Source organism: Lepeophtheirus salmonis, chromosome 5 (genome assembly GCF_016086655.4).
Source record: "Lepeophtheirus salmonis chromosome 5, UVic_Lsal_1.4, whole genome shotgun sequence".
Taxonomy (NCBI): Eukaryota; Metazoa; Arthropoda; class Copepoda; order Siphonostomatoida; family Caligidae; genus Lepeophtheirus; species Lepeophtheirus salmonis.
Genome location: NC_052135.2, coordinates 55409237 through 55424297, shown reverse-complemented (window position 1 = coordinate 55424297; position 15061 = coordinate 55409237). Strand labels below are relative to the sequence as shown.

Below are 15061 nucleotides of genomic sequence, written 5' to 3'. Positions count from 1 at the left end.
TGGACATGGTCTCACGTGCGGAAGTTGTTATGCTCTCACAGGAAGGATTTTTCTTTATTTTAACAGTAAAAATACAAAACAATCAGATTGGTTGCCACAAAACCTCTTAAAAAGTATATTTACATCATCGGTAAATAATTTTGCACGGCCCGGTAGAGATGTATATAAAAACTTATCTTAGTGCGTGTAATTTATAATAAAAATGTAGTGGGCGTTACTCCCCTAATCAAGAGGTTTAAATCAGTAACCGATATGGTAGGTATTATAAAAAAAAGAGCTATTGTAAAATAAAATTTGTACTTATGACGTCATTTTGCTTCCTTTTATTCTTTTATATGATTGTAGGGTATATTTTTTACTACTCACAAACATAACAAGGAGTTGTTTTTTTTTGCCAGTCCTGACCATTCTTAGGACCGGTCGTATCTGTTCAGTTGTCCATATTAAAAAGAACGCAAGGTTGTGCTATATTTACTCAAAAAGTACCGACTCCAACGACAGGAAAGCTTGAGTCATGGCACGTAAAACGATATTTAAAGTATTTATCCAGTGTTGTGTTTCAGGCCCTGCACAATGAAGCAATAGTGCAGCCTTGGGATCAGATAAAAGATAAATAAATTATGAATTTGTCGCTCCAGTACATCAACGATGGCCCCTATATAGATACTCGTACAAATCCATTTTTGGACTAACATTTTCAGTGTTGGTTTAACAGCTTGAGGGTGGGATCTCAAAGTTAGGTTACTTTTCACTGGAAATTTGGTAAATGTTACCTACGTGTTTATATCTAAAACATATTTTTTCATTTCAATAGAATTTGATTTTTAGAATCCTCATACTTCAAAATAGTTGTGTATCAAATTTCAAGAGATAAACTCTTTTGGATAAAAATATTCAAGAAACAGTAGTGTCCAGTAATAAAACGTTAAAGCGACGCTCAAAATTTTGGCCCAAAAAAAGCCTCAAATTATGAATTTGAGCTTGTGTGCCAAAAATCATGGAAATATGAAATGGTTGGGTTATATACCCTGATCAATTTGACTTGGAATGAACCAAATGTCACACAAAACGCACAATTAATCATAACTTTTGAACATATTGAGATGCATAACTCAATATTAATGTTAATATTTAGGGGAAATGGTTTTAGATGGAGGTTTGTACTCTAACGAGTGTCCATTCTTGTTATTATTCTTTTACACGTACTGGGATGCATTTTTAAGTTAGAGTCTCTAAAAATCACTCAATAATATGTGTAAAGAGATTTCCAATTTAGAAAGAACAATTAAGTGAGTATAGTTGTGACATTCAAATTAATGGTTTTTTGTTTGGTTGATGGATTTTTATTTTTTATCTACTTCAAAGTCTTGTTTATGTAGACGTTATATACTATTGTGTCAAATACATTCTGGATTAGTCTCCAGTGTAACAAAGAAAGTCTATTTTTTTGACTTTATTCATTAACAATCAACAGACTCAAATAGGTTCTAGAAAGAAGGAAGGGTTTTTTCTAATTATCGTTCTGATCAGAGTTTTTTTTTATTTTCCAAAGTTGTTGCCATTATTATATAATTATTGTACGCAGAAAGTCTAAGTATAGAGTTATATTTATGTAGTATGTGCGCTCATCAAAGAGGGAGTGTAACAATGAGGGTTTGATTGGCAGTTATAAGTGTAAGTTCTAGGTGGACTCAAAGTAGAATAGAGGATCGAAATCAGAATAATTCCCCCACCCCCCCATATGTCCTTGCTAGGTACAAAGTGGGACTGGTTTTTATTTCCTTAGTCTCATAGCTGTTTGCAACAAATCTAACAAAACAAAATGAGAGCTAAGCATATAAAAGACTGAGAGTAATACTGACGATTTGTTGTGGAGTTATATGTTTAAGTCCTTGTTGGACTCAGAGTGGGACTTGTGCTTATTTTTTTGCTTACATAGCTGTTCTTCAAATTGTCAGGGCTACCACGTTAATTTTTGTTTATTTGTACCAGTGATGGAACTATTAATCCGAATCGGAGAATCGGCATTTCTTTCTAGAAATCGGGAAAATAATGTTTAATTTGAAATTATAATTCTTATTTATTAATTTCTAAGGTAGGAAAAAAAATAGCCCCCTCCAAAATTAAGGAATTTTGGCTTTTTACAAGAAAATAAATATTTGAAATTTAATGGAATTTTTTTTTAATTTTTTGACAAAAAATTTAAGTATCTGCGAATAAATATTTGTTTTATTTGAATTTTTGTTTTAAAGAAATTGATATTAGATATTTAATTTTTGAAATTATTTTCTAATTATTTTTTTTAGAACAGCGGGGGATTTTTGAAATTATTTTCCAAAAAATTAATATTTGAAATAATTTTTCCAATAAATTTTATATTTTGATAAACAGTTGTGGATTTTGGAAATTTTTCTCCAAAAATTAATAATTTTTGATGAATAGCATTGGGTTCTTGAATTTTTTTTCCAAACCAATGAATTTTATGAGAGTAGTTGGATTTTTTTGAAAAAGTTTTAAATAGTTGATTGTATATTTAATTTTTTTTCAACAAATTTAATTATAAACTAATCAAATTAAGCCCCCCTGAAATATAATTGTGTGGATAGAAAAATGGTATTTTTTAACTATTATCAAAAATATTAAATAATCGGAATTGGCAAAGGTAATTTTTACTAGAATTGCATAGGAATCGGCATCAGGATTTTTTTAATAGTCTTATCACTAATTTTTACATAGGTGCAGCACATATTTTAGGCATCTCTCTGTACATTAATTCCCAAGCTCCACTAACATTTTGATGATATTTATGGAAGCTCAAAAATACTTAAGATTTACCACCCATACCTCTTCAGGGTATTATATATTTTTTTGTTCCATTGATTTGTGTGCTGCCTCTTTTCTTAGTCTCTTTATGTGTGTACATTGTTGTGTCGGTCCTTACTTATTCGGTTAAGTCCAGTCTAAGGACCGGCTATCGGTCCTTAGGACTGCCGATCCTTCAGACCGGTCCTTCAGACCGTCGGTCCTTGGAATTTTTCATAAGAATATCGATGGCATATTAAACAAAATAAGATATATGAAATATGTATTAAGGTTATTGCACATGTCTTGCAATAAATATTATATTTTTTCATTATAGTACGAACATATTATATTGTTACTTAGTTATAAAATTTATTTTATTATACAACAGAATAATTAAAAATATAAAAACACCCTCAATGAAGTCACGAGGGATCAATTTTACCTTCTTTAAGGACTGACAAGTGGAACTGGACTAGATGGGGCTGTACTAAACTGCGGTCCTCGGTCCTAAATAAGAACTGATACAACACTACATATAAATCATTTGACAATAATGTAATTTGAACTTCTTTTTTTTCATGCCAAAAGAATATCATGGGATCCGCGTTCTGTTCAGCTGTGAATATGCCAAGATATATTTTCGAGCTCTCGTTATTATTTTTCTTCCTTATTCCTATGATAATCATGCTAGCTCTCTATAGCTTAATGGGAAGTAAAATGAGAAAGAAAAACAATGAACTCGGATCAAATCTCACAGAGTCAGTACAAAGTCAACAGAAGAGATCAGTATTTAAAATGCTAGCCGCTGTTGTGATAGCTTTTTTCATTTGTTGGGCTCCATTTCATACTCAAAGACTACTCTACGTCGTACATTATTCATAGTAAGTAGACTAAACTTTAAATGAATCTATCTCCATATAATACTAGGGACTTGTAAGCCGCTACAAATGGAGTAGAAGAACTGATATTTACATATATATATATATATATAAAGCCCCAGTCAAAATCATAAATCAAAGTTATTATTAAATTATTTGATTCAAACATCGAGCCTATCACGGGCTTCTTGTTTTATATATACAAGATGGTGATTTTAAATCTGGAACAATTTTGGATCTAAATATGTTGGTAACTCTGAGATCTATGTATTTGAAACTGTGTTCATCCGATTTAGCTGACAAAACTGCATAAGAAAAAAATACACAATCCTTGAGATTTATACCGAATACAAACTCCGTGCTACCATTATTTGTGAATCAAGGATATTATTGAGCTTACAAAGGTGACCAAAACAACTATTAATGATCTTGCCAAGACTTTCAAGGAGTCTGATGGATCGTGAACACCTGCAAGGAAGACTCATATTCGTTTTGATAGCAAAAAAACACACTCAAGACTTCTTGAAGAAAAAGAGAAAAGGAAATGTAGCCTTATAGTTTGCGGGATCTGAAGCCCTAGGACGACTAAGTGTTGGACTTCTTGGAGAGAAAGTCCAATAAACGTGCAGATAACAAGGTTCAATTCTAGAAGCAGTGGCCAACATGTACAAGGAATTCCTCATCAAGGCCTGTGCCAGGTTCAGGGCCAGGTTGGAGGCTGTGGTTGAAGCCCTAAAAAATTTCCCGATTTAAAATCCCCACCCATTTTGTATATATTATATATTCGCCCATTTAAATATAAAAAAATAATTTTCTTCATAAATTTATAACAAAAGGTAGGCAAGTGGCCTACCTAAACTTAAGTTATGTCCTTTTAATAGATTCTTAGTTATTCTAGCCCTTTTGTAGTGGGCGTGTTTAAGCCTACACTTACAGGTCTCTAGTATTATATGTAGGGTTGGGAAAATTGTCAAAATCCTTGGGAGCATACATTTAACCAAGAGTATAAGTATGTAACCTGCAAGATATTATTGCTCTTATTAATTACCCATTCCATGTTTGGATAATTCTAACATATTAGCAAGCAAGGAGAACTATAGTTTTGATAATGACCTCTGTCAGCAGATATTTTGTCTATCAAAGTTAACAGCTTTTTTTTGTACGCTGACAGAGATATAGACAATTTTTACATGCCTAGTTATATGTTATGTCACCATAATAATAAAAACCATAGAGAGATAATGTAAAGAAGAAGAAGACACCCTTTTAGTTGACCAGAACATTCAAGCTGTAGTATTAATAAATAGGTATGTTAACAACAAAGAGGGCGCTTCGAATTTTTTTTTTTTGTTCGATCCTCACAGTATTTGGGCACATTATTGCGGATGGTCCATTCAAATCTAAATACTTACTAATTCAATAATTAATGAAGGTTGAGTGATTGGAATTCATATTTCAACATATGAATGCATAAACTATTAGTTACAAAAGAAAACAAATCTGAGCTCTCTACCTTACGTACAAGTCGGGAAAATGACTCTAGAACGTGATCAACCAATATCTATTCGCGGACTTCTAGCAGTTAAGTGTCTCCAAGACCACCGTCTACGCTGTCAGTAATTCCGAAATGTAGGAGAGGAAGAAGGGCTCTATGAAAAAGGTCAATCTGAAACCAGAGAAGTTAAAGAAATCAATTACATTACTGACAGTCCTAAGTACCGGTTCTAAAACTGGACTGAATTGTACCAAATAAATAAGACTAACAGTAAAGCAAATTAATATATAAATCATGCATTGCCAAGAATTAGTATTGTAATCATAAAGTTATGTAATTATGCTTTTAATCGAACAAGTTTTTGGAGCTTATACGAGGTAAATAACTATATTTTCCATTGTTTTGGTCAACTAACTTTCGGCGTCAAAAAATGTACCTTCATGTATTTTATCTGATCTCTATCTATGTCACTAATTCATTCACGTTTTTTTTTCTATTTTTTGTTTTGTTTTTTGCTTTTATCTACACCACAGTTGGAAAATTATGTCGGATGGACTCTATCAGCAAATAAATGAAAAATTGTTCTACATCACGGGCTGCTTCTACTACGTTTCCTCAACAGTGAATCCAGTCCTTTATAATCTCCTATCAGTCAAATTTAGGTAATTTTAAAAACTAAATCGTCCTTAAAGGACATAAAATAATACACATTTCAAATTATCCATGAAAAACAAATCCTCTATTATAAAATGAAATTGTCAGTCAATGTTACAATGGGTCATGAGATTTGTTTGCTTATATTTAAAAAGCCCGCATATATTTTTTCTCTTATAAAAATAATACTAGGGTTTTAAAGTATTGAACTTTGACCTCCAATTTTAGAGTGATGACGTGATATGTTTAATGACTTTACAATATATTTTCATTAACAAATATGATGCAACCCAAAGTTCGAAACTTGAAAGCCCCGTTGAACTGTAATTAGCTCTACTTTAAATGTGAATAATTTCTGATTCGTAGTAGAATAAATACTCAATTACCATTAACTATCATCAGGGACGTCTGCAAGATTATATATATATATATTTTAGGTAGGGGGAGGGGGGAAATAATACAACATCATGAATTATAATATTTCTTTTTTAAATATTTATTGATTTTTAAGTCAAATTCAAAATTGTAATTGGAGCACAAGAAAAATAAATTAAAAAAAGAATACCCTTTTTAATTTATTAATGTTCCACTCCGAAACTACATACTCTCATACCACCCTGCAGATAATAATAGTTTGGGGAAAAAATAATTTCGTATGTTCACCTTTATTTTAATGCAATATAAGAAGTGTTGCAATCATTCGATTTCAGACAAGTATACCCTGTTCTGTTCGATAACTTTTGGCCAAAGAGAATCCAACTTCATAATGCCCTTGTTACTATTGCAATAAAACTCGGACAACGAATTTTCCCAGACCTCTATTTGTGCCGAATTTGTACCCCAAGATAGTAGGATATAGACAGGAACAGGTGGTAGTCATTTGTTGCTAGGTCCAGACTGTATGGTGGATATATAAGAATATCCCATCCGAGCTTAGTGTGTAAGTTCCCCAGCTCCATTTTAGATATAATTTTATACAAAAAATTAAATGATCACAAAGAAGAAATTTCTGTATAATACCATTTTAAAAATAGGCAGAAATATTCGTTTATAAAAAAAAAAACAATATTATGAAATCTTTTACAAAGTATAGAAAAATCCCCAGGCAAGGCTCAAAACCACCCCTGTTTTATTGGAAGGGCCCCAGCTATACAAAATATTATAAAAAACAGGAGGCACGCACAGGATATATTTTATATAAAATCATTTTTTTTTATTTAAATAAATACATTCGAGGTAATTTTGAAAAAATGAACAATTAATTCCAAATTAAATTCAAATATAATTGTAAGCATTTTCGGTAAGTAAAGAAGGAGCTGAAACTCAATAGGGTATCCCTGACAATTGGAATAATGTTTAAGATAATAGCAGCTTAGCTGTTATGACGTTTTATTAAATTAGCTGCAAGCAGCAATCAGAAGAAGGGAATAAGCATAAATCCAACTTTGTATTTAGCAAGGAATTGAGGATCGAAAACGTAGTAATTCCTAGCGATTACTTTACTACAAAACAAAATGGGACTTGGATTTATTTCCTTCCTCTTACAGCTGCTAACCGCTAGTTACATGAAACGACTTGACAGCTAAGATGCTCTACTCTAAAATATTCTTCAAAGTGTCAGGTTTGACTCGACTCCACCTGGAAGCCATCATTGCCGCTAACGGCGGCTACATTAATGATTAAGTGAGCTCAGACACACATCTATTTATAGTATTAAGTTTGTTAAAATTATTTTGTTAATTAATAAATTATATCTTCTCAAGTTAAAATTCAAAGTGTTAGATTTTAATGGACCACTCGATATTTATTTATGACAACCTAATTAGAAATCAAATAACTTTAATTATATTTAAAGTGTGAGGGGGCAATGTTGTTCATTTATCATTGCAAAGGGGAGGGCTTGCTCTCCTACAATTTCAAAAACCTCTGTTGAGTGTGCATATGTTAACCTTTCTATGGAACTTGTACAACAAATTACAAACAAAAGTTAGACGTATAGTTACAGAATGAAGATAAAAACATTCAATGATTAACATTCCATTTAACGCTAGATAGATATTAATGGAGTAGTTTTTTACTTATAATGCAAAAATTATGTATTATATATTAGTGTTGGATCAGTCATCTTTTTTACTATTCAACGGTTCTATAGAATGATAGTCGGTCCATCAGTCCTACGATCCTAATTATCTTTATAGTTATTCTTTACTCATAGATAGGACTGAATATTATAAAAACAAAGAACATAATTAATGTCAGTTGGAATGGGCATATATGATAAGTTCTAGCCACACTTAGAAATACAGATTTCATGACTTTTGAAAGAGGTTATGTTAAACAATTGAAGGTTATAGTTACTAACTACGTGTTTTCAGCTGTGCTAGTTACCATAAAAGACCATTAAGGACCGGTACTAGGACTGACAAAATTTTAGTCCTAGGACCAGACTGATAGGACTACAGTCTTTTTAGTTTGTTTAGATCGATCCAACACTAATATTATTTAATAAATATTAATTCAATTTGTTGTACAAGTCAACACAAAAGCAATCTAGAATTATGTTTCTTAAAACGGAGTCTGGATTACATATTATGTATTCTTTAACAAGTTATTCCTTTACATTTTTATCGTCTTGTACAAAAAAAAAATCATGTCAAAAGTTTTTAAGAAGCAATAAACAAGTTTACTCTCAAAAAAAATATCATTTGACAAATCTGGAAAACATGCTTTGAAATTATGAAAGCCTCACTCCCCGCACAAAAAAAAAAAAAAAAAACTTTGGATTCCCTTGATGACGTCATTGATATATGTTTTTCCCCCTGCCCCTCACTTGCAAATACATTTCTACGCTTCTGATCGACGCAAAGGAAAAATAATAAATTGATACATTTTTCTTTATATCATTTAACATGCAGCTGATATTAACAAGGGTCTTTATTTAGTAATACAATAAGTCCTGCTCACGCCTTCTCCCTGTGCTAATTCTTTATTTACCAAAATTACATCCTTACTTATAGATAAGGAAAAATATAGAGGCGCAACAAGCTATGTGAAAGAAAGATCAATTTCTATTAGCTGTTTACTTTGGCATGCTTAAGAGATAGTATTTTGCCGAAACGGCCCTCTATTTAATAAGCTGAGTAATATGAAAAATTAGACATATTTATTGTTTAGTCCGTCGTTGCCGTGGGCTTCCAATGACCTCAAAGGTTAATTTTATCAAAAGGTGACTCCTACTAAATTTTTCTAATGATTTTTATTTTGTATTATAGAAAATTCTAACTTTGTTTTAATAGATTTAGTTATAAAATGATTTTTTTTGTCAAATAAAGGTCATAAAAAGGTCAACAAGGTGAGTATATATGAGTAAACAATATGTGTACTTGCAAATTTTCGTATTACTCAGTTGAGTTGTTTTGCTGTGATACGCTAAAGAAGAGTAAGAAAAACGAAAGCCATACTTATCGTTCTTTTGGAAACGTAGATGCAGAATTCTCATAAAAATTTATAAACTGTTGTTCATAGTTATTTTGTTTACCCAAATTAGTCATTTTTCACAAAAACCTGTAATCTGTACGTTATTGATGAAATCAAAACAAAAACACATTTTTTTGTAAAAAAAAAAAAAAGTCTAAAATTTCAAAACTTTAGTACCGTTGAGCTAAATATTTTGAAATTATTCAAAATTAGACAATGATATCTAAAGACTAAATAAATTCTTTTTATACGATAAAATCTTCATATTTTGAACATTAAAAAAGTAAGCACACATTAGTGTACACACATGTTAGAAACATACCTCAAGTTGAAAAATCAAATGAAGATTCAAAACTTAGTTAGTATCCTTAGGTATCTCAATTCTTTCCGGAAATTTGAATTCAAGTGTATAGTTAATCGATATATGTTCATAAATTATTGGGCTGCAAAGAAGTAACGTAGAATTGTTCATTTCCCCTTTTCTTGATTATTTTAAGATTGATTAGATGTTGACACACTATGTACTTCATGTTTTTATATATCAACTGAATTAATAATGTCAGAAGGACGGATGAATTGTGGACTGTAAATTGCTACAATTCCTGCTTTACTTGGGTAAGGAGTTTTGCATATAAATTTTATTGATCAATCAAGGAAGACACTAATTAAAGTTATTTGATTATTGAGTTTTGAATTAAAGCAAACAATATATTTATTATTTTATATTACTGCAGACGCTGCATGCTACGAACATAAACACATGATCAATAGTATAAACATATATAAATCGCTAAAATATTTCCTGTCAAGAAAATTCATTTATTTCATAAAAGAAATATATATATATATATTAGTGTTGATACTCGGTCCGATACCAGAAGCGTTCACAGGGGGTGGGCTGGGGGGCTGAGATTCCTCCCAAATTAAGGAATTTTTGGTTTCACTAGAATAAAAATTCGTCATTCTAGCAAATATGCAGCAGAGCAAAAAATTTAAAATGAAATTTTTTTTGAAAAAAAAATTTAATTTTTGTAAATAGTTTTTTTTTGTAAATAAATTTCGGAATTTTTTTTTTTTTTTTTTTTTTTTTTTTGAATAACTGGATTTTTGTCCTAAAAATTAAATTTTCTGTTAATAGTTATGGATTTTTGAAAATATTTTAATTTTATATTCGTTCTAAAAAATTAAAATTTTAGAAAAAAATTCAAACATCCACATTTGCTCACAAAAAAAAATTTGAATAATTAAAATTAAAATATTAATTTTAACAGAAAAAAATTTCGGAAATTTTGAAACGTAAAATTTTATTGCAAATATTTATCTTATTAGAAAAATAAATGAAAAGTTCACAGCTTTTTACTAAAAGTTAAATTTTTGAGAAAAAGTTTCAATATTTAATTTTTGTAAAAAAAAAATTTAAAAATCCATTGCTATTCACAAAAAAAAATTGAATAAAATTTTTCCTCTTTACCCAAAAATGTGGGGCACGTGCTTCCCCCCATCCACACTTTGCACGCCCCTGAAGTGGCATGTTATTTATTTCATTTAATAATAGGAATTAATACTCCCATTGACACTTATAGACGGCTCAAGGATTTGCATTTATCCAAACCCAACACTAATACATGATATTTTCCAAATAAATAATAAGCCGCTCGAATGGCGCCTCTATTTAAATGTAGTAGATAAAATTTTAGGATGAAACACCAACACTCTTTATATATCATATATAATATCCAAGTAGCAAATTACATATTGATCAGCAGAAAAAAGAAACTTACATACTTCAAAGTTATCAAAATATTATCAATGTAGGATATATATAAATATTGTATTATATTTTTTTTTGTATCTTTGCATGTATCATAGGAATGCTTTTAGACAAACCCTCTGTGGGCGAAAGGCGGAAAGGCTTTCACAAAGAAACACAACCTGTTCCCAAAACTCATTTGTCATGAGGAAGCCTACATCAGACTCGTTGCCAAAGAACTATTTGAAGACCATACGTGAAGTAGATGTAAGCGGAAGAAGGGGATCATAATCCGAAGGCAGTTCTGACACAATACTTTGATTATTAATTTGAATATTTTGTATATAAACTGTTCCGTTTACCTGGTAATTTTTTTATTTCTTAATTAGTAAGACATTTTTTCCTTGGGGTGACGATCAAAAGGCTTGGCAATGTTAAAGGTATATCAAGTTAGTCTAACACTTGATGTACACCTAAGTCTAAGACGAAGAAGTAATTTTGATATAAAATTACATATGGTATAACTACCAAATTAAGCATGTTATAAAATACATGTACTGGCCAACATCTGGAACTAACTTATAGCCAATCCATTTTTCAAATGTTAGCTACTCAAGATTTGGTATATTAATTATAATATATTAGTAAGTCAGCTAATATATTTCTAGTTTTGTCCATTTGTCTTAGAATTTATTTATTTTTAGAAGGTTTTCTTTGATAAACTTTATGTCTAAGAATCTTTTTCTTTTTTTATCTATCGGTCTTTCTAGCTAGAACTATGAAGTATGCATATATAATGAACATGTTTATTTTAAAATATAATGATATAATTTTGAGCATTAAAAAATAAAGGCAAAAGGTACTAAGAAAATACAATCAAATTTGGGGATAATATTTAAAAATCTAAACCGAAAAATGGATCTTTCCTTCTTTCTAGCGTTAATTTGAGGGGGCAAAATGAGATTTCTGAGTTAAAAATTTTACTATTTATATATTTAAGGGTTTAGTTTATCATGTAAAAATACTGTGCAAAGATTATGAACCTCCTTTTTCTTCATCAACTATCACTTCAACTAATGTTAAATTTTGCTAGGTCATGTCTGATAAAACAGGGAAGTCTCCATTCGTAGAATAAATCTTAGATTATTCTTAATAAAGACCACAATATTTTTAATTACAGATCAATCAAATAATAAAATATTTAAAAAATACCATTTTTAACTCATATTTGGGAAGATGAAAGACGCTTAAAATTGCCGAGTTTGATCCAAAATCTCTTTTTTTAACATAAAATGCTTTATTATAAGCCAAAAAAGGATTTAGGAAGCCTTTAAATCTACCAAAATTCGCTTTTTGATTGTTTTAGTAGCAGAAAAGTTCTTATAAGTACAAGTGGGATATTAGTACAAAAACGGGACAGTCTAACGAATATATATATGTGTATTATTATTTTACTCGGAATTAATCATATAACTATATAATCTTAAATATTCTTGTATAAATAATAAAAAAGAATGAATAAAAACTGCAGAGTTCTTTTTATTTTTGATCATTGTGTGCACCACGTCCTAAAGGACTACCTTGAGTCCTTTACCACATACAAATCATCAAGAACATAATATACGAAATATCAAATTTGAACAAATGGACAAATATATATTTTGTTGATTAATAATAATATATTATCACTTATCAAAGTGATAAACCTAAGCTGATTAAATAATACTTTAGTGCGTATACTCGTATGTATATTAGTGATGCACAAGTTGACTTTTAGTCCGGACCGTTCAGTTTCGGATTTTCAAACCGCAGTTTACACAAAAATTTGTTCGTTCATTCCTTAATAGAGAAAAAAAATGTTATAAGTATTAGCAGGGGCGTCGCCAGTAGTCCCTCCCCCCAATTAAGGAATTTTTGCTTTTTGCTAAACATTTTTTTTGTTAGGATGAAAAAAATTTACGCGAAAAAAGGTGTATTTTTTTTTTTTTTTTTTGTTGAAAGATTTATTTTCTTTAAAAGGTTATTCTATCAAATTATGCAGCAGAGCAAAAAATGTAATATTTGAAATTTTTTGTCAATAGCAATGGATTTTTAATATTTCGATTTTTTTTCGAAAAATTGTATATAAAATTTTTTTTTCTCAATATTTAATTTTTTAAATGTTTTGTGAAACCTATGTATTTTAAAAACTTTTTTAAAACAATTAAAAAAAAAAACCCAACCTGTTGTCATTATTATTAAATTCCTGAGTAGTGAACATCCTTTTCTACTACATTCAATTATATTCAAAACCTCTTTGAATGTTCGTGTGTGCTCATATAAACCCTGAGGATTTGTTGTGTAGTTATAATTGTAAGTCTTGGTTTGACTCAGACTAGAATTAGGGATCCACATCGAAGTTATTCTAGCAAATGTCCTTGTTTGTGTCTTTTCTCCTTCCTCTCTTTTCACAGCTGATTGTAGATGATCTAATGAAACGTCATGAGTATTATTATTTCCCTCCTCCAAAACATCCTTCAAATTGTTGGGGTTGCCATGTTGATTTTCGGTTTCTTTTTTTTTTTTTTTAACTGCCCATTCACATTGGATTTTCTCCTTTGTTAAGATATAATACAGGGTGAGACATCATAACTACCTTTTTTATAATGCGTAGGAATTAGGCTGTAGAAGTCAGTTGCTATTGGAATAGGGAGAGACGTTTGTTTACTTTAGAAAATAAACCTTGCCAAAAAAATGATATGACATAATATTTTATAAAATTAAACTTATTGCAATTTCACTCCTGATTGTTTATTCGTGCTATTTATGAAAATTAACTAATTGCTTCAATTTTTAATATTAAAAAAACACGATTTTTTTGATTCATTTTCATAATCTGAAATTGGAAAAATTCTTTGAACGCAAGTAACTTCACAAATAATGATGGTAGATATCTAAAATTGATGCTATCAGATGAGGTAATATGCAACAATTCTTAATTAGTCCGTTTTGTCTAAATCAGGTAATTGGAACCGGATTTATTTATACAAATCGACATTTTAAAGATCTTTGTGGAATCGCAAATCATTTTTTATCTAATCATCCACAACTATAAAATAAGATATGTTTCCAATTAAATTATTGTTTTTTTGTATACAATAACTCTCTCTCTCTCTCTAAAACCTTTCAATAGAAATGTATTCAAAGAGAAATAAAAAGGTAAAAATTATCCCCAGGTATTAAACTACCTAAGTTCGAATAGGGGACGACACCTATCTAACATGTTTTTTAAAACTGTGTTAAACAAAACTTCAAGCGTGTACTATCATTATAGAATAAAATAAAAAAAAGCATAGAAAAATACAGTTATATTGACGCAGCCTGTATACATTAAAAACTATTCTGAAAGTTCTATTTTCAATTCATTATTATTCTATACTTGCGGTAGTACCCGGAGTTATTAGATGTCAACCAACAGACAAACTTTATTATAATAATATAACAGATAACTTCCGAAGAGTGTTAGTCTCCCTTTTTCATTAGCACACTCACAAGTAGTCACTTACGACTTAAATGTTTATCCCAGAGAATAAATTCAAAAACTTAAAATGAAAAAAAATTAATAAGAAGTGACTAGCAGAGGAGTACTTTAGTCTCTAAAGCATTCCCTTTACAGACGTCCGTTGTAATAAATGAGTCATCTATCTGTATTTTATACACAATAGAGTTGTATAATGTATTAATTAATCTGAATGCCTCAGAGATTTCATTCATTTTTACGTACTATTTCTTAAACAACTTGGAAGGTAAAAATTGTCGAAATCTTAATGGAACATAGATTTAAAAAATATTTTTTATAAGTTGGTGATCTGTAGGACATAAGTATTCTTTTGATTATTCCTCTCTGTTTTGAAAATTTAAACATATTAGGGAGAACAGAGCACTATAATTTTTACAGTGACCTCTGTCAGAAGTTATATCGTTAATGATAAAAATCCAGTGTAGAATGGGCATCTTAAAAAA

At 29.9% G+C, this 15061-nt stretch overlaps 1 protein-coding gene across 1 annotated transcript in view; it reads left to right on the top strand.

Moving 5' to 3' along the window:
• Positions 1–12584, top strand: part of LOC139905498 (neuropeptides capa receptor-like) — a 67783-nt gene extending 55199 nt beyond the window's left edge. Inside the window, exons 7-9 of the mRNA XM_071888809.1 lie at positions 3394–3686; positions 5712–5840; positions 11179–12584. Coding sequence (XP_071744910.1) covers positions 3394–3686; positions 5712–5840; positions 11179–11350 — 594 coding nt within the window. The 3' untranslated portion in view covers positions 11351–12584. The remainder of the gene's footprint in view (positions 1–3393; positions 3687–5711; positions 5841–11178) is intronic.
• The last annotated feature ends 2477 nt before the right edge of the window (positions 12585–15061 follow it).